This window comes from Alligator sinensis, unplaced genomic scaffold, assembly GCF_000455745.1.
Source record: "Alligator sinensis unplaced genomic scaffold, ASM45574v1 scaffold165_2, whole genome shotgun sequence".
NCBI classification, from domain to species: Eukaryota; Metazoa; Chordata; order Crocodylia; family Alligatoridae; genus Alligator; species Alligator sinensis.
The window spans coordinates 946,701-966,485 of NW_005841965.1; the positions used below are offsets into that span (position 1 = coordinate 946,701).

General features: G+C 42.7%; 1 protein-coding gene across 1 annotated transcript in view; it reads right to left on the reverse strand.

Annotated features, from left to right (window-relative positions):
* The window catches only part of ANO3 (anoctamin 3), a 462,814-nt gene that overhangs the window by 112,421 nt on the left and 330,608 nt on the right, over positions 1-19,785 (reverse strand). Inside the window, 1 exon segment of the mRNA XM_006020701.3 lies at positions 7,744-7,902. Coding sequence (XP_006020763.1) covers positions 7,744-7,902 — 159 coding nt within the window.

Here is a 19,785-nt window from a genome sequence, read left to right on the forward strand (position 1 = left end):
AACCACGGCAGTCAACGTCCTGATTCTATAAAATGTTGACAATATATGCTCAAGAGATCCTGAATAGAGAGTCATGCCCCCACTACAGAGGAAGGCAAAATCACCTATAGTCCACACCTATCTGATCTGACTCCAAATATGGTGATCGGACCCTGAGCAGAACAGCAAGACCCTCTTGTCAGGAACCTGCAGTTTTGCTCCTAGCAGAAGAATCGGCACACCCCAGTTGAAGTTCCCAGCCTTAGATGTAGCCAACATTCAGTGCCTCTGGGCAGACTGGAAAACCACCTGATCCATATAGCAGAAAAAAAAGGCGGGGAGGGGGGAAGGGGAACAACCAGTAAAACCCATGGGAAATACCCATGGTAGAAAATAGGTTTTAGCTACACCTAGATCATCCCTAACCAGTGGCTGTCCAACCTCTTCTTCAACACCTCCAGTGATGGAGAGTCCACAGCTTTCCTAAGCAGTCTATTCCATTGCCTCTCTACTCTCACAGTGAAGAAGTTTTTGGATATCCAGTCTAAATTTACTTTGCTGAAACTTCAAGCCATTGGTCCACATTCTGCTCTCTGCAGCAAGAGGGAAAAGGTGCTTTCTCTTTTCTTTATGGCAGTCCTTCAAATATTTGATGACTGCTATCATGTTCTTTCTTAAGCACCTTTTCCACAAGCTGAACATGTCTAGATCCTTCGGCTTCAGCTCATATGACTTGCTTTCCAAGCCCTTGATCATCTTTCTTGCCTGCCTCTGGACCCTCTCTAGCTTCTCTATGTCCTTTTTAAAATGTGGAGCCCAGAGCTGCATGCAGTAGTCCAGATGAGGCCTAACAAGTGCCGAGTAGAGAGGCACTATCACCTCCCATGTCTTGCATCTAATGCTTCTATTGATGCAGCCCAAAACCACAGTGGCATTTTGTGCAGCTGCATCACACTGCAGACTCAGGTCTACCAAGTCTCCCAAGTCCTTTTTCATAGAGATGCCATCCAGCCAGTTGTCACCCATTTTGTATTTGTGTTTTTGATTATTCCTTCCGAGATGTAGCAGCTTGCATTTGTCCACTTTGAACTTTATCCTGTTAGCTCTGGCCCAACTTTCCAAATCTGTTGAGATCCTTCTGAATTGTGCTCTCATCCTCCAACTTATTTACAATCCTTCCCAACTGAACAGCACTGGGCCTAGGACAGACCCCTGTAGGACTCCATTTGAAACCTCCTGCCATTCTGGTACAGACCCACTAATAATTATACTTTGCTTACATCTATTAAGCCAGTCATCTATCCACCTTGAAGTAGTTTTATCCAGCCCACATTTCTCCAATTTGTTTATCAGAAGGTCATGTAGGACCTTGTCAAAATCCTTGCTGAAGTCCAGATACACTATATCCACAGCATTTTCTTCATCCACCTAAGTAGTTACTTTGACAAAGAAGATCAGGTTTGTCTGATATGGTTTGGTTTTCATAAATCCATGCTGGCTGCTTGTGATGAACCTTTCTTCCTCCATTGGTCCTTTTCCAGTCCTCTGGTACCTGTCCCATGATTTCATCAAGATCATTGCCAAGGGCTCCAAGATATCCTCTGCCAGGTCCTTCAGGACCCTGGAATGAATCTCATCTGGCCCTGCTGACTTGAATTCATTCAGACCCAATAAAAGCTCTGTGGCCATGTCTTGTTATTTCCTTTTTCAGGTTGTCCCCTTTGTTATCCATATAATCCCTATTAGGTGCCTGGCAGCTTAATTTTTTGTGAAGACTGAGGAAAAATAACTGTTGAGTAGCCCCGCCATCTTTGTACCTTTGGTTAGGAACTCCCCCTGGCTTGTTAACAGAGGACCCAAGGACTTGTTCCTTGGTCCTTCCTTTCTGGCCAACTTACTTATAGAACTTCTTGTTATCCTTAACCTCCTTTGCCAGGGGCAGCGTATTCTTTATCTTTGACTTCCTAATTCTGTCCCTGCAGGTTCTTGCTATTTCCTGGTACATCTCCTTAGTCAGCTGCCCTTTCTTCCACTGTCTGTATGCTTTCCTTTTGTATATGAGACATTTTAGAAGCTTCTTGTGTAGTCACATCAGTCTCTTGCCATTCCTTGGCTTCCACTGAGTTGGGACAATTTCTTGTTGGGTTTCCAATACTATGCCCCTTAAAAGCTCCCAGCTGTCCTGGGTGTCTTTATCTTTCAATCTATCCTCCCATGATACAATGCCTATCAGTTCCTTGAGCCAGATGAAATACAGCTTTTTTAAACCTAGTGCCCTCATTTTGCTGCTCATGCTTTCCCTGCCTTGGGATCTGGAATTCTAGCATATCATGATCACTTCCTCCCAAGTCACCCATCACCTTCACATCCTCCACCAGTTCTTCCCTGTTGGTCAGGAATAGATCCAAGACAGATGATCCCCTAATTGTACTGTCCACTTTCTGGAGGAGAAGATTGCCCCCCACACTAATTAGGAACTGGCTGGACATTTTATGTTTGGCTGCATTGTTCTTCCAGCAGATGTATGGATAACTGAAGTCTCACACCAGTACCATGCCAAAGCTTTTGAATAGATCTGTCACCTGCTTGATGAGTGCCTCATCCACCTCCTCTTCCTGATTAGGTGGGCTATAATAAATTAACAACATCATATCAGTACTGTCTCTTCCATCTTCATCTTCACCTAAATGCATTGTGCTTTGCCCATGTGTTCCTCCTAAACCAAGGAAGAAGTGTATGTATTTTTGACATACAGGGCAACACCACCACATTTTCTCCCAACCCTGCCCTTCTGAAAAAATGTAACCCTTGATATATCCATTCCAGTCATAAGAGCTGTGCCATAAGGTCTTGGTAATTCCAATCAAATTGTAGTTCTTTTCACAGGCTGTAGCTTCCAACTCACCTTGTTTATGTCTCATACATCTCACATTGTTATATATGCATTGGATGTTTTTTGCATCTTGACCTCCTCACTTCCTTTTTATGCCACTTGTTGCAGTCCCATAGCTCTTTGGCCCTTTCCCAGAGTTGAATTGCTTCTTTCAGTCCTTTCCCCTTTGGACTGCATGTTCTGTTGCTGGAGGATTTTGATCGCCATCTCCCATGAAACTTAGTTTAAAGTTCTCCTTACTATGTTGGCCAGATAATGTCCAAAGATGCTCTTCCCCAGTCTCATAAAATGGATCCTATCTCTTGATAGAAGCCCTCCACCCAAGAATATCCACCCACTGTTGAAAAAGCCAAAGCTTTCATGTTGACACCACCATCTCATTGACTCATTCACTTTCAGGTTACAATGGTCTTTGCCTGGACCTCTGCCTTCCATGGGAAGGATCCACGAGAATGCCATCCAAGCTTCAAGCTCCTTAATCCTTCTGCCAAGAACCACATAGTCACTTCTGCTCTTGTCAGTGTCATTCCTGAAAGTATCATTGTTGCCTACATGGACAAGCAGGAAGAGGTATTAGTCTAAAGGATAGATATCCTTTGGCAGACTCTCTGTGACATCCTGAATTTGGGCTCCAGACAGACAGTACACCTCCTAAGCGCCCAAATCTGAGTGATAAATTGGTGCCTCTGTCCCCTGCAGAAGGGATTCACCAACCACTCTCACTTTTCTCTTCCTTCTTGGTGCAGTGGTCCTGGAGCCCCTGTCCTTGGAGCCTTGCACTTCCTGCTCTCTAGGCTGCTGACTCCTTGGCCTCATACCTGCAGATGTCTTCTCCTCTGTCTCTTCCTCAGCAGTTCCACTGCAGAATGTTTGAAAGTGGTTCCTGACTTTAATTCACTCCTTGACAATTATAGGGACCTTCCTTCTTCAAGTAGTCACATGCTGCTACTTCTCCTCATTACCCTTTGGCCCCTCCAGTACCAGCTTCTCATAACTCTTGTCCAAGTAATATTCCTGGTCCCAGATGCAATGCAGCATGGATACCCATGAGTCCAATCTGTGAATCTTTTTCTCCAGGGCAGACATCAGCTTACACTTTGTACAGATAAAGTGCTTATGACCCCCTGGGAGGAATATAAACATGGGACATCCCATGCAGATCACAATATCTGACCCAGCCTCCATTTGTGCCTCCTTTGCTCCCTGGAACACACCTGCGCTTGTCTAGAGTACTGCCTCAGTCCAGTTTCCCACTGTCATGGAGAAGCTATAGTGCTGCTTTCTGTTACTCCAGGTGGCACAGGAAGTTACTGGCTGTGACTCATCCCTGGCATTAGGGAGGGAACAAATGGGACAGAAAGTGAAATGGGACAGAAAAAGAGGACAACAAAACAATTCCATGGAATGTCATGAGATTTGCAGTGGCTTTCAATGTAGCCAGCACCTTAGCTTACTCAGTAAACAGAAAAAAAAATTCACACACACTGGGCATGTCTACACAAGACACTGACTGTGCAGTAGCCTGATACTACTGCACAATAGTGTCAAATGGCAAAAATGGTGACATGATGTTACTGCTCAGTAGTATCACAAAGAAGGTGTTCACTGGCACTACTACACAGTAACTTAGGTTACTGTGCAGTAGCATCTTGTGCAGATACAGCCAGCAAGTTGCTGCTTGCCAGTTTAATATAATTCATACCACTCTGCCATGCCTTCCACCTATACCAAGAGTTAACCTTACCGAGAAATTAACTGGTAATTCCACAGACTCAGGCCACATACAGACATTCTTGGGATATAGTGTATGTTTGGGCACCTTTAAGCAGTGTGACTGTAGATCATATTCCAGCTATGCAAACATTTGCCAGTGTGGGGAGCCTGATTTAAGTAAGTTAAGGTGGGATAGGGGTGGGTGGGATTGGGGGGGTATTGGGTCCAGGAGGGAATCAAGGGGACTGTAGGAGGCTAGCTGGTTGGGGGAGGGGGGGCAGTGTTTATAGATTAATAGATTTTAAGGGCTGGAAGGGACCTTGCCAGATCATTGGGTCCAGCCCCCCTGCACTAGGCAAGAAAGACAACTGGGGTCAGGTGACCCCAGTGAGGTGACTGTCCAGTCTCCCCTTGAAGACTTCCAGGGTTGGTGACTGCATCACCTCTGGAGGGAGCCTATTCCACAGTCTGGATACCCTAACTGTGAAGAAGTTTTTCCTAGTGTTAAGCCTGAAATGGTCTTCCAGGAGCTTCTGGCCATTACTCCTGGTTTTCTCCAAGGTGCCCTGGTGAACAGTTGTTCACCGAGCCCCTGATGTATTCCCCTGATGTAGCAATATGCTACTACCAAGTCTTCTCTCAGTCGTCTTTTTTAGGCTGAAGAGTCCCAGGTCCCTCAGCTTTTCCTTGTATGGCTTGCCTTGCAAGTCTCTGATCATACGGGTGACTCTTCTCTGGACTCTCTCAAGTGATTACCACATCCTTGTTGAAGTATGGTGCCCAGAACCAGACACAGTACTCCACCTCCAGTCTCACCAATGCTGAGTAAAGCAGAAGAATAATTTCCTTGGTTTTACTTGAGATGCATTGATTGATTCATACCAGAGTATTATTTTTCCTGCTGGCTACAGCATCTCACTGACAGCTCATATCCATACTATGGTCTATTATTACCCGTAGGTCCCTTTCAGTCATGGTGCTGGTCAGTTTGCCACCACCAAGCCTGTAGGTATGTTGGGAATTGTTCATCCCCAGGTGGAGCACTTTACATTTCTTGATGTTGAACTTCATCTGGTTCTGATCTGCCCAATTTGCAAACCTGTATCTGCAGCCTCTCTGAGCATGACCATGCTTCCCCATAACTTGGTGTCATTCATGAACTTGGCCAGTGAGCTCTTCACCCCCTTATCCAAATCAATGATTGGATCAATGATTCAAATCAATGTTGAAAAGAACTAGACAAAGAACTGACCCTTGAAGGACACCACTGTCCACTTCTCACCAGGATGACAGAGGTATGTTCATTAGAACTTTATAGGTCCTACCCCAAAGACAGCTTCCTAACCATCTAACTCTAACTGTTGCACACTTAAGCCTGCAATCCTCCAATTTTCCCATGAGAATATCATGGGATAGCAGATCAAAGGCCTTTTGGAAGTCAAGGTTGATGTGATCAGGGTTGTTACCAGGATGGGGTGGGGGGGGGGTTGGCAGGTGTGCAGGCTAGAAGGGGAGGATGTTGTCTCTCCAGGGGTGAGGGGATTGAAGGGCTAAAGATAGCTCCATTAAGGTGGTGGAGCAGGAGAGTGAAGGAAAAGTGCAGACTGGGGCCTGGGATGAGTGGCTGGGCTTTCCTAGCCTGAGGGCTGTACTAAAGACATACACATATTCCCAGGACCCAATTTAAAATTACACAGCCCACTTTAAGCCATGTGATCATAGATCAACTCCTATGTGTATACATGTTTGATGGTGCTGGAAGTCTGGCTAGAAACCCAATCTAAGTCAGGGGCTGTATGGGGGCGGGGGGGAAGAAGGTTAGCAGATCCATGGGGAGGGGGTATGTCTGTGAGGGGGAGGTTGTCCATCTGTAGGATGTGCTGTACAAAAGTTTGAGTTAGATTGGGCACAGGTTAGACCTACATAGTTCACCTCCTAGCTGAACTAAGGTTAGGTCAGGCCAGCCATTGCCTGATCTAACCTTACTGAATACCTGTACTGTTCGGCACTTATATCAAGCTAACCCTAGTTAGGCTTATCTAAGCACAAGATCTCCAAGCGAGTGAACTAGGTTAGATGAGGTAGTCATTTTTTGCCTAATCAAACCTCCTATAGTTCAGCACTTAGGTGAATTTAGCCCTAGTTAGATCAATCTAAGTACAACATCTGTATGTACCCTATGATTACAGGACTTCAGGCATAGACTATTACATTTTCCTTTGCAACATATACACATAACTTTAGTAAGGCCATGAACAAGGTCTTCATGAGCAAAAGGCAAATAACAGTTTAGGATTGCTGCTATGTAGGGATTTTATCAGTACCTATAAATGAGAACTCTGCACTCACTGTTTCTTATAAAATGTTTCTTCAGTTTATAAAGATACTTAATACCTTGGGAGATGTATTCATTTTGACAAATATATTTTAACATATTAATTTCAAATGCAAATTAAGTTCCCATATTTAAAGCTAGTTATAAAAGAAAATATCATTTTTTCTATTTAATTTTCTTTTGATGAAGATCCTTATGTAATTATAAAAAAGAACAGAAATGCAGCAAACCCTTTATTGTAAATATGAATATGCTATAGTTTCCCTCCATAGCTCTGCTACATGGTAAATTGACCAGTCTATTTGATTATTATTTGCTGAATCATTTAAGTCTAGAAGGGACAAGGTAAAGTTAGTTGCTTTAAAATCAAGGTTCAGATTTAAAATGGGTATAACTGTAAAATTCAGTGAAGATGCACTCAGGTGGGAACTAAAATTGACTGCATCTTTAAAACGTTCATCTTTTTGGGTAGATTAATTTAATACCAGGCATTATGTTGCATGAGAAAATCCCTTTAAAAGACTGACCTTGTTATTTGCTAAGTGTTTGACAATTTAAAGAAATCTGGGAGATTTTGTAGTTCTGTGTGCAATGGCATATTGTTCTACTGAAGCAGTGACCATTCTGACTAGAAATGAATGGACTAAGACTCAAACTGTTTTCAGCGGGAATACTGCATCCTTAAAAGTGGACAAACTCTTCATCATTTGATGTATTAGAAACAAACATTAAAAATATATATTTTAAAATTATTCTTATAATTCAGTAGCTTGTCAGTAGTAAAGTAAAGGTCATTACATAGTAGATAAAGTATAATATATACCTCTCTTTCTAACATTAAACCTTCTGCCCTCAGGTTTTTCTCAAAAGTGCTCCTTTTTTCAATTTGTAGACTTGATTTTTTATAGACCAAGATGTAATCAATTCGCTTTTTACCATCTTTGAAGAAGAGACCTGATGATGCTATGGCATTCATTTCATTCTGAAAAACAAACAAGCAAAATTGGTTACAGATATAGTCACATGTTAAGAAAAAACAAAACAAGCTCAGTGTTTATTTCTGCCCAACAATCCTCCCTGTCCCATCTTCTACAGATGTTACAACTTAGAAGAAAATATTCAAAACTTGCAGTGAGTTGACTCATGCACTTATCTGCTGGAGTTTGCTGAGAACCTGAAACAATAGTTCTGGAGGTATGAACTGCCTCATGCATTCAAATGAATACTACCTCAGACACAAATGAGGATGCTTTAAATATCAGCACCTCCTTCTGAGGAAAGAACAAATGATTTTGAACAAACCAAACAATTTTCAAAAAGAGTTCTAATTCCATCAGTCCACTGAAAGAGCAAGAGGTATTAGTAGGGTTCCCACCTTGTCAAAATGGAAAGGCAGGATACATACCCACCTCTCCCTCTCCCCCTCTCTCCACCGGCATGGTGGGAGAAGAGTCAAGCAGAGCAGGGGTGGATGAGGGATGCCCTTTGTGGGCCCAAGGCTCCCCACCCTGCTGCCTCACTCCTGGAAGGCCTGCACCGGCCTCATGCCTTCTGCTTGCCTGGCAGCAGTGAGTGCACAGCTCCACATCACTGCTGTTGTCCCTGCTGCTGCTGGGTAGGCAGGGGGTGCCTCAACATGATAGCACGGCCAGCATGGGACTCCCAGGGGGCGGGAAGCAGGGTGGGGAGCCCTAAGCCCACAGTGGGCAGCCCACATCCACCCCTGAGCACAAATCTGGGGAGGCACGCATCTCCCCATGCCCGTTCCCCCACCAGGGGGTGCATGGAGCAGCAGGGAGTCAACCCTCATGCCATCCTCTGGATAAGCTGCTCATGGCTACATCCTGCTCCACAGCCTGGCCCCAGGCCCCATGCACTGCTCTGGCTGGGCAGTGCCCCCACTCTCCCTCCTTCACTGTGGGGGCCTCAATCTGCCCCTGATAGACATACTTGCAGGGAGCTGCTCTTCATGCTGCCTGGCTGTACTCCTGGTCATGTGCATGTGGGTGGGTGCATGCCTGCACATAGCACCCCCTGCATCCCGCTCCTGGCAGCCCAAAGCAGCCCCTTGAAGGCTGGAATGCTGCCAGCCTTCAAGGGGACACCTGCCATTTCCTGATCCCTGCAGGAAATTGAGAATTCAGGACAAATGCTGTCCAAGAGCCATGCAGCTCAAGACTGGGACTTGAGGTTACAATTCTGGGACTGTCCTGCCCAACTAGGGACAAGTGATCACCCTAGGTATCAGAGCAACATGTTTCAGGATTGCCTATGACCAAAAACCTACTTGTGATTGTTATAGATACGTTCAGGGAATTCAGTTATTTTAGATTTTTTGTTATAGGAATAGAAATACCTAGGACTTCTCTGTCTCAATTTTCCATTTTTATAATTAGAAATATCATTAGAATACACAGGAAACTGCAAGAAGCTTTTTGAACCATTTGATAAGCTTTCTTTATGCTTTATATTATCAACTTAAATATTAAATCTCTGAAGAGCCATTTACAGGATGTAATAGGTTGGGATATTTTTTGTTTTGTTTTTTTAATAAAAGTCTCAAAGAAGTACAAAAGCAGCAAACTGACTGAAGAAAGAGAAAAGGAAACGTAAAGATTTAAGGCTTATACGTTTTCTTGAAATATTTTTTCTCCTCAGCTTTAAAGTTTAAAAGTATTTTCCAGGTTATGTAGCCCTCATCATCTGTAAAAAACTAATGCCCATAGTAATATAAAATACATTATATTTTTAATTTATATAATGTACTGTATAAAGGGTACATTTATACAGGTATTATGTACTGTATAAAGGGATAAAGATATAGGGTATGTGAAGACATTCACTGAACCTGGTCTACAATCACACTGCTTACTTTAAACCATGTGATCATAGATTGGGTGTGGCTTGTGCACACAGTAGCAAGTGCTGGGGGCTGCACTGGGAACCCAGTATAAGTAAGTCAAGGTGGGGGAGGGAGGAGGAGGGCCAGGTGGAAGTCCGGGGTGGGGCTAGTAGGTTCATAGGGGAGGAGCATTGGCAGATTGGAGGAAGTGTTTTCTGTGGTGGAGGGAGGGTTGGGGGTGCTAAAAATAGTCTACACAGGGTGGTGGGAGTGGGAAGAACACAGCCCCAGGCCTGGGGGATGTGGCTGGGCTTTCCCATAGATTCATAAATTGTAGTCAGAAGGGAACACAATTGATTATTGTGTCTGACCCCCTGCCCCTGGCAGGAAAGAGGACCAAGGTCAGATGACCCCAGCCAGGTGACTATCAAGCCTCCTCTTGAAGACCTCCAAGTTAGGTGATAGTACTACCTCTCTTGAAGGCCAATCCAGATTCTGGCCACCTTTACTCTAAAAAATGTCTTCCTAATGTCTAACCTAAATCTACTCTCCACTAGTTTGCACCAATTATTCCTAGTTACTCCCTGGGGTGCTCTGGTAAATAGCGCATCACCAATTCCCTGTTGTCTTCCCTTGATAAACTTATAGGCTGCTACAAGGTCTTCCCTCAGATGTCTCTTGTGAAGGCTGAAGAGATCCAGATCTCTCAACCTCCCCTTGTAGGGTCTTTTATGGAGGCCACCAATCATGCAAGTAGCCCTCCTCTGAACCCTCTCCAGATTCTCCATGTTCTTTCCCAGGCCCAGGGCTCCACTCCAAATGCATATAGGGGTCGTCTAGGTCAGGCTAACCCATTACTGATCTAAGTTAGTTCACCTCCTCAAGTGAACTAATGGGGATTGGGCGCACCAGTTTTTGACCAATTCATTGGCGATGCATAGGAGATGCACACGGATGCATGTGAGCCCCCTGAGCTTGGCAGTACACCCCCTGCAAAAAGGTGCCCTTGACACTGCCAGCAGCACCTGTGGGTGGTCACTGCTCACCATACCCCTCCTCACTATCAACATCATTGGCTGTGTCTGCAGGTGGTCCCCAATCACCGCTGGCCACCGCCGACACTACCAGTGGCATCTGCAGGTGGTTGCCAACTGCCATCTGGCACTTGCCCCCGCTCCCCTGCCAACAGCATTGTGGCTGCCTGCAGGAGCTCACAGCTCACCGTCACCATGCTTCCACCACCAACAGCTCTGCCACCACCTGTGGGAGCTTGCCATGCTCCCCCAGCCTCCGGGGGGACTCAGAGTTCATGGCCCTATTTAACCTCCCTGAATATCTGCAGAGATTGGTGCTTAGGTTGACCTAACCCTAGTTAGGCCAATCTAAATGTAACATCTGCTTGTACCCTTATTGTTTAAAAGCAGGAAAATAGAACTAGGAGACCTGAAATGTGCTGCAGCTTACCCTGCTGAAGATTCAGTACCAAAAATTATTTTTTAAACTTCCATATATTGCATACAATAAACACTATGGGTTTCATGAAAAACCATCCACTTGAGATATCATCCATCATTTAACTACAGATCCTTATCAGCTGTAATATACAGTGGCTTAAAGCCTTTCCAAACTAACTGTTATACATAATGGCTTATCTAGCTGCAGAATTTCTTGTCTAAAAATGACTGCCATAGAAAGATTCATAGTTTCATAGTAGCTAGGGTCAGGAGGGACCCGAACAGATAATCTAGCCTGACCCCCTGCCACAGGCAGGGAAGAATGCTGGGGTCACAAGACACCAGACACGTGGTGATGGTCCAACCTCCTCTTGAATTTGCCCAAGGTAGGGGCGAGGACCACTTCCCTGGGAAGCTGGTTCCAGATTTTGGCCACCCTAACTGTAAAATATTGCCTTATGATCTCTAACCTAAACCATAGTTCCTTGTCACCCCAGGTGGTGCTGGGGAGAAAAGGGCTCTACCTATTTGCTGTTGATTTCCCCTGATGAGTTTGTAGGCAGCCACCAGGTCCCCCTTCAGCCTCCTCTTGCTGAGGCTGAACAGGTTCAGGTCTCTTAGTCTCTCCTCACAGGGCCTGTCCTGCTGTCTTCTCACCAAGTGGGTGGCCCTACTCTGAACCCTCTCCAGGCTGGCCACATCCCTTTTGAAGTGCAGTGCCCAGTACTGGATGCAGTACTCCAACTGCGGCCTGACCAAAGTCGCATAGAGGGGGAGTATCACCTCTCTGTACTGGCTTGAGATGCATCTTTGGATGCATGACAAGGTATGGCTGGCCTTGCTGGCTGTGGTCTGGCATTGGTGGCTCATGTTCATCTTGGAGTCAATAATGATCCGGCAATTGGGTTTACTTTGAGATAAACTATAACTTTTAAGTACCATTTTCAAACTTTTGCTATTCAGATAAATTTGAAAGATGATCTTAAATATCTCTTGGTTTGAAAAAACAACCTGGCTAGGAGGGTTTTTTTTCTTCAAAGCAAAATCAATACATTGTCTTTCCTTAGTTCATCAAATGACACAAAGAGAGATTGTCATCTCTTTAGGAACAGTATTTAGATAAATTAGGTGTATTTCAATCCAGATTATGGTTCATTCTAAAACATGTTTTATAATCCAGGGCCAGGACAGGATATACATTACTGAGAATGGCTACAGCTAAATCTCTTTATGAATTTAGCCATGTTTTTGATTCGTCCATTTCAACAAAATATGTAAAATAAAATTAAGAAAATTATTTTATTTTTCACTTAACATAAACTAACTACAGTTTGAGGTTGATACAATACATGTTGGAGGAGGGAAAAGGGGAAGAGAGGATATATTTCTGAAAGTATGGTTGGACTTATTCAAATAATATTCTTTGAAACTCATTTATCTGTGTCAAACTCTACCCAGAGTAAATCACATGGCTCACTTAGTAGTATAATAGCAAAAAAAGATAATCTACTAAACAATGGGGAAAAAAGTGACAAAGTCAATTTAGAAAGAATGGATTACATAATTAAGTGAGGCAGTTTTCTATAACAGTAATATGCAAATTACAATATAATGAAGATAAATGTAAAGGGATATGGGTATAATTTTTGTCATATATTAAAATGAAACCAACAGGGTAAGACAGCTTCCTTCCCCTTTCATCAAACTTTTTGTTTAAAGCTTTCCCCATTCTTTTTCATTTGAAAGATTTAACTTTTATTACAAATAAGTAAGCCAAACTATTTCTTCAAAACAAAATGAAAATATTAATTCAAAATCTGAACTGAAAAATGTATTTCCCCTAGATTTTATGACTATCTTACCTTTCTGTGTGTCTTTTTTATTATCATTTAGTATCTGTGTTTTACTATTGGGCTAAATTAGTGGGATGGGCCCACTTACTGCAAGATTGTCACTGCTTGTATTTTAGTGATGCATAATTACAGGACAATAAAACACATGAGGTAAATACATGAGAATAAGCTGCTCAAGCTAAAGAACAGCTGCTGCAATATAAACCAGTGATTTTTATTAGGCACCATTCCAACTATGAAACACAACAGTAAGGGGGACAATCAACATTTTGACTGGAAAAAGTAGTACAGGTTGTTTAAAGTGGATGTCACACAGCTTTAAAAAAGGGAGGGGGAAACCAGGTGGTAGAGATTATGCCAAATATTGCTCAGATACATTGGACAGATAATACTACAGCATAGGTCTTTGTAGCTCTACACAGGCTCTGCAAGGGACAAAAGTGCATGCCCCCTGTCATGCTACAAAAATATTTTGAAAAAGAGACTTCTCTGTAGTGCTACATTTTGCACTGCTACATGTAATGCCTGCACCATCATGTGTAGTGCTACAAAAGATCTTTTCAGACTCCCAGGACTCATAGGGCTTAGTACTCGTTCCCTACTCCCCACCCAGGGGAAGAAGGAAGAAAGAGTGGCTGACTTCCTGACAGCATGCTGAGGAATGGGGCTGTGGGTCAGCCAGGATCAATGGCTTCAGCTCTGATCATTGCAACAAGCTGTCAGACAGCATCCTGCTACTCCAGTACCAGGGGAACGTCTGCTGTGCTTTCTGTGCTGATAGGGGTGGCTGATCACTGACAGCTTGCCTGGTGGTCCCTCTTCCTTGGTAGCAGAAAGGGCAGGCTGTCAGTGACTGGGTTCACAGGCAGGCTTGCTGGAGAGCGTGCCTATGCAGTAAATTGTAGCACTCCAGCGGGTGGCTCTGAATGTATGGATGCCCCTCATCACACTGCACTTATGTAGTGCTATAAAGTGCCCGAGCACAAAATGCTACAATTGCACGTCCATTCATGGCTTAATACTTATATACAGTTGACGTAGCACCAAACACCCCACGGTATAATAAGATAAACTGAGTTCAGGTTAACTCATTTCAAAACTATTAAGAATGTTAGAATAACGTAAGTAACTCTGGACCAGAGGCATCTCATGGGTACATGATCATCATGAAAAGCTTTCCTGTGGCACACAATACAGTGTACATATGCACAGAAACACGTTACCATACAGGTTAAGTACAGACAGTCAATTGATTGAATTGATTCAATCTTTGAAGGTTAGCCTAAGCTGAGTAGATTGAATCAATAAGCAAATGACCAGGCAATCACTTTTGATTCTGAAAATGCAGCCAACATGCCTGCAGTGGCCCAGGACAGAAGCTGGAGGGTGTTAGAGCATGTCTCCCTGCTGGAATGGAGCAGATATCTTGGGTCAAGGCTAGCCCATCCACCATGCAAGGGTGGGGGGAGGTACAAAGTATCCTGGGAAGATGGAGGACTGTGAGTTAATTTGAATCTGGAGGAAATTTAAATGCTTTGGGTCATTTTCTCCATATTTCACTTTTGCCTTCATGTTGCCATTAAAGCACATTTCATTATAATGATGACGGTACACTAAATATAACATATACTGAAATCTTGGATGCAAAACACTATAGCAGTAAATCAAAACAATGCTCTAATAGCATAAGAGCATGCTGGATTTCTTCCAACTTTAAATAACACTGTATTAATAAAAATTAGGTTGTGAACTGTTTGGATTTTTGGTTGTTGACTGTGACATTCTGAAAATGCCTTTAAGCTTTATATGCCCTGGGAATGTATTTAAAAGACAAACGCAAATCAAATAAAATGACTGTTGAAAGCTTTTATTTTCAAATGCTATAAAGGTGGAAGAGGATAGAGGGCTTGACTCAAATCTGCCAAAATCACTTGCTTTTGCTTTCCATTTTGCTAGGTGAACAGCAGGTAAAAAGCAGCTTTCATCCAGGCAGTGTGCATCCCAAAGGGACTAGCAAAACATTGTTGTAAAGAAAGGTTGGTGAAAGGTTGGTGAATTACAAAATATTGGCTTGAGGGTGGAGAGGAAAGGACAAAACTACATGGGATCAAATTTAGCAATTGATTTAAGAAGTAGATGAAAGAAAATATCAAAATGTTTGATTTGCTATTTTCAAAATAAAATGTTTTGACTTCACATTTTTAAAATTGATTTAATTTAATTAAGTTTAAAAAGGGAACAAATTGGAATAATCTTCCCTCCTTCAATTTTTAGATTTGTTCAGTCAATTGAAAGACACATTCTTATCATCATTCTAATCCTAACATTTTTTTAATAAGCAATACTGTAAAAGCCCACCAGAAAAATATACACATTCATATAAAGCTTCTAGTAGCATGCAGAATACATTTCAAATATATCTCATTTCTGATATTAAATGTCTTTTCTATCCTCAAATGATGGTTCTTTTCATTTAATCTATATAATTCCTGAATTAACAAATAATTACCTCCATTTTTCACTGAAGGTAATACTAAGAACTTTCTGCAACACCGGGCATGTCCAGACAAGCACGGTTGTGAGGTATGTGACACTGCAAACTCGTTTGCAGCACCTCATACTGCACAGTCCTGTGTTCTCTATGCTGCAAGGGCATGCTGCCTGAGCCTGCATTGCACTGGGTTTTTCCCCCACAGGTTTGATTTGGCCTCTGGATATCCAGGGGTCAACAAAAAATGTGGAAAAAAACCCCAATGCAATGTACAATCAGCCAGCACACACTGCTGAAAAGTGGAGCCGGGTGTACCGGAGCTATGCTACGGCTGCCGGCCAGGCTTCATGTGGCAGAACATGAGCCTTCGATGTGATGCTGCGGCTAGTAAAGCGAGCAAAACGCTGGCTTGCATCCATAGATGCTTCTCAAGCAAATCCCGGGACGTCATTCTCCCCTTGTACTCAGCCTTGGCGAGGCCACAGCTGGAGTACTGCGTCCAGTTTTGGGCCCCACAATTCAAAAAGGATGTGGAGAAGCTTGAGAAAGTGCAGAGAAGAGCCACGTGCATGATCGGAGGTCAGGAAAACAGACCTTACAATGACAGGCTGAGAGGTATGGGGCTCTTTAGCTTGGAAAAGCGCAGGCTCAGGGTGATCTGGTGGCCACCTATAAGTTTTTCAGGGGTGTCCACCAGGATCTGGGGGAATGATTGTTCACCAGAGCGCCCCAAGGGATGATAAGGTCAAACGGTCACAAACTCCTGCAAGACTTTCAGGCTGGACATAAGGAAGAATTTCTTTACTGTCCGAGCCCCCAAGGTCTGGAATAGCCTGCCATCAGAGGTGGTTCAAGCACCTACATTGAACGCCTTCAAGAGACATTTGGATGTTTATCTTGCTGGGATCCTATGACCCCAGCTGACTTCCTGCCCCTGGGGCAGACCTCAATGATCTTCCGAGGTCCCTTCCAGCCCTAATGTCTGTGAAATAAATTGCCATGGCTGCAGCCCCAGAAGGCTTCATACCCCCAGCTTCCCAACCCCACCTGGGGCACCTTGCAATGTGTCATATTGAATGAAATAGTTTGAATGTTTGTAATAGTTGCCCATTAGCCAGTTTAGGAAGAAGACAAGATTTATCTCCTTATCTAGGCCGTTGTTTTGGTCTACGTGCAGAAGCTGCTGACTTTGCTCAAAGTCTTAACTCTTTAATTTTATCTTTAGAGGCCTTTAACAAAGAGAACCTAAAAATGACCCTTAAGCAAATATCCCGAGTTCCGAGAGATCAAACCCTAGGGCCTTTTGATAAGATTGGAAAGAAAAGGCCACTTGCAGTGATATGGAAGTTCCCCAAAGTGTCCCAATTTGGAGGTAAACTTCACTTGCAGAACAACAAAGGAAGAATCGCAAGTGTAGACCGGATCAGACTGATCACCTGAACCACCCTCTCCGTGAACACGAATCTCTTAGTTCACGCTGAAGCTGCAGAGCGCCCGAAAGGGACTGAAGGAAGGGGACTTAGTCCTATCAGTATTGAGGCCAGCCCATTGAATCATATTGTTGAGGTGAGCCCATTGAACCGTACTACTGAGGCCAACCCATTAAACTGTACTACTGAGGAATGAAACCATGTTTAGGTGTTTGGCTTCTCGGAATTCTAGGATTGTAAGTATATTATGAAAATAATAGTATTGATTCAAACTTAACTTTTAGTTGTACTTGTAGTTGTTTTTGTAATACTAATTCTTATAGCATTGTTTGGGAAGGAAGTGCATTCGGAGCATTGTTTCTGATATATGTAGTTATTGTGTTTTTAATGTTTGTGGTATTTCTTAAAGCTAAGCAGTGTTATATGCATAGCAAAGAATTTTAAAATAAAATTGTGTTGTATGAATTAAGTGTGTAATCATTGTGAAATCGTGCAAGTAGCTAACTACTCCCCCAGCCAGTGCATCAAAATGAATCAGTAAATTGTGTGGGATTTTCTCTATTCCATAACCCACTAGAGACACAATGCACCAAAGCACATGTAGCATAGGTGTTCCCTGGGGACAAGTAATGGCAGTGTAAGGTGCGCTGCTGCTACTTATCCCCAGGGACCCAACATTCACACACGTCTGGATGTGCTCATAGTGTTCATTAAAGAATATCACTGACAAAAAAAGGAAGGGTCATTTGCCTTTTACTTACATAAAAGAAAGATGGTTAAAAAAAAAAGGCACATTGCCAAATCCTCTGACAATCTTCTCTTGCAGTTTTAGAACACAACACTGCACATTGCCTAAACTGACATACAAGTTAATATTCTGGACCACTTTACAGTTTTATGAATTTATAAAATTATTAAATTAATTTTAAGTGTAAACAGATTGAAGTGCAGGAATTTTATTTCCCCAAGATCCCATAGCAAAACAAAAGCAAAACTAAGATCTGAACATGCTCCTCTTACTGTGTAGGGTCTTTTTCATTTGAGTATTGTTGCTGTTTTGCTTGAGTGTAACTCCACAGAAAACCTTTTACTAGTAGAAAATTGAAGCAATTGGTCAGATTCACCCCAAGGGTAGGTAGATGATTTATGTTATATGTACAAATTGACTCAACCCAGAGGCCCTCAAGGAGCAATTTAGAGATCAAGCACACCAAAGAGATTTGCTGAATCAGTGTACCCCTATACTACTGCCTTGCCCAGCTGGTTCTGACTCCACATTTACTTGTGTAAAAACTTAAAGAATGAATAGCAAACCAGGCCTTTAGTATGATGTGCATTCAGGCAAACATGCATCTATTATTGATGTATTATGTTGGACTAACAGAAATTCCTTTTTCTCAACAGAATGGGAAAAAATAGCATTTGAAATAGGTACATTTTATAAAATCTTGACTGTCACCTCTAACCTCCCCGGCTCCCCCTGGGCGAGTATCTTCCATTTAGTGTAGAGGATAGATATAAAAAGCACTGATTCAGTCTTCTCACCAACCCTTCCATTAGTCCTGCAGTCTCTCTCAAACACTCTCTCACTTATAACCTCACTTGCTCCTCCACAGAAATACACTTAAAATAAAAATTATATATTCTGGATGAGGATGAGTAACTTAGTGCCTGGTCAGAGAAGGGTCCTACACTGGGGGATTTTTCCACATGGGCTGGTACTTGGATGGGTGGCTCCTCAACCTCCTTCAGTGGGGTAAGGGGGACAACAGCGAGCTGGGGGTTGTGTGCTGGGCAGCCAATTTGGGATGGCCCCCACTTGGCTGAGCAGTGCAATGGCCAGCAGGCTGGGAGGCATGCTCCAGTACCCCTGGCCTCTGACCTGATTCATTGCAGGTCTCTGGCCACATTTTGGGATTCAAAAGTTCAACATCAGTTCACTTTACGCAGCTTTAATAAACCTGTGAAGATTGAATGAATTACATCTTTGGCTTTTTAACTGTTTTTACTTGTCAAAAAGATAACATATGTCTATGGAGACTTGAAAAATCTGAGATAGTGCAAAATTCATTTTGCAGAAGTTTGCAATTGGTACTATTTACACCCATAATCCACTGGTCTATTTTCTCTAGGAAATAGATCTTTCAGGCTAGCAAAAGAAGCATGACATACATTTCAACAAATGTTTGAGCTATGGATTGAAACAAGAGAAAGTAAACAGTGTTTTCATTTTCCAGCCTAATCTGGTATATGTTTCCTATTATTTACCCAAGGGTTTTAGCTAGGGTTTTTTGTTTGCTCAATTGGTTGATTGGTTGTTTGGTTGATTTTATTTTATATACATCTCTTTCAGCTCTCATTTTGGAGCTTACTTAACAGTTATATCATGCCTGCAAAGTTGGCGCACATGTTTTCAGCAGGTCTCTACAGTATAAAGTGTTAATTTACATGTCACATGCTGTATGCTGATGAAAGTTATACTTAGAAGTTGTCTCTCTCTGCCTCTTCCCCCATTCTCTTTCTCTCTCCTTCCTTATATTCTATTTGAACCATTTTTATTCATCTTCCTACTGGAGAATCAAGTCCTAGCCCATATTGCAGAAATCTCTTGGGTTGGTAATTAGTATTTATTAAGCATGTAAATCTGCATTGTTTACTTATATGACACATTTTTTTTTGTACTGGACGTTAAATTCCAGTAGCTTTTACTGATTAATTATATAGATTGATTAGAAGTTGGCTTATGAGTCAAGGATAATTGAAAATGTTCTTTAAGTTTAATTTAGGGCCCATTG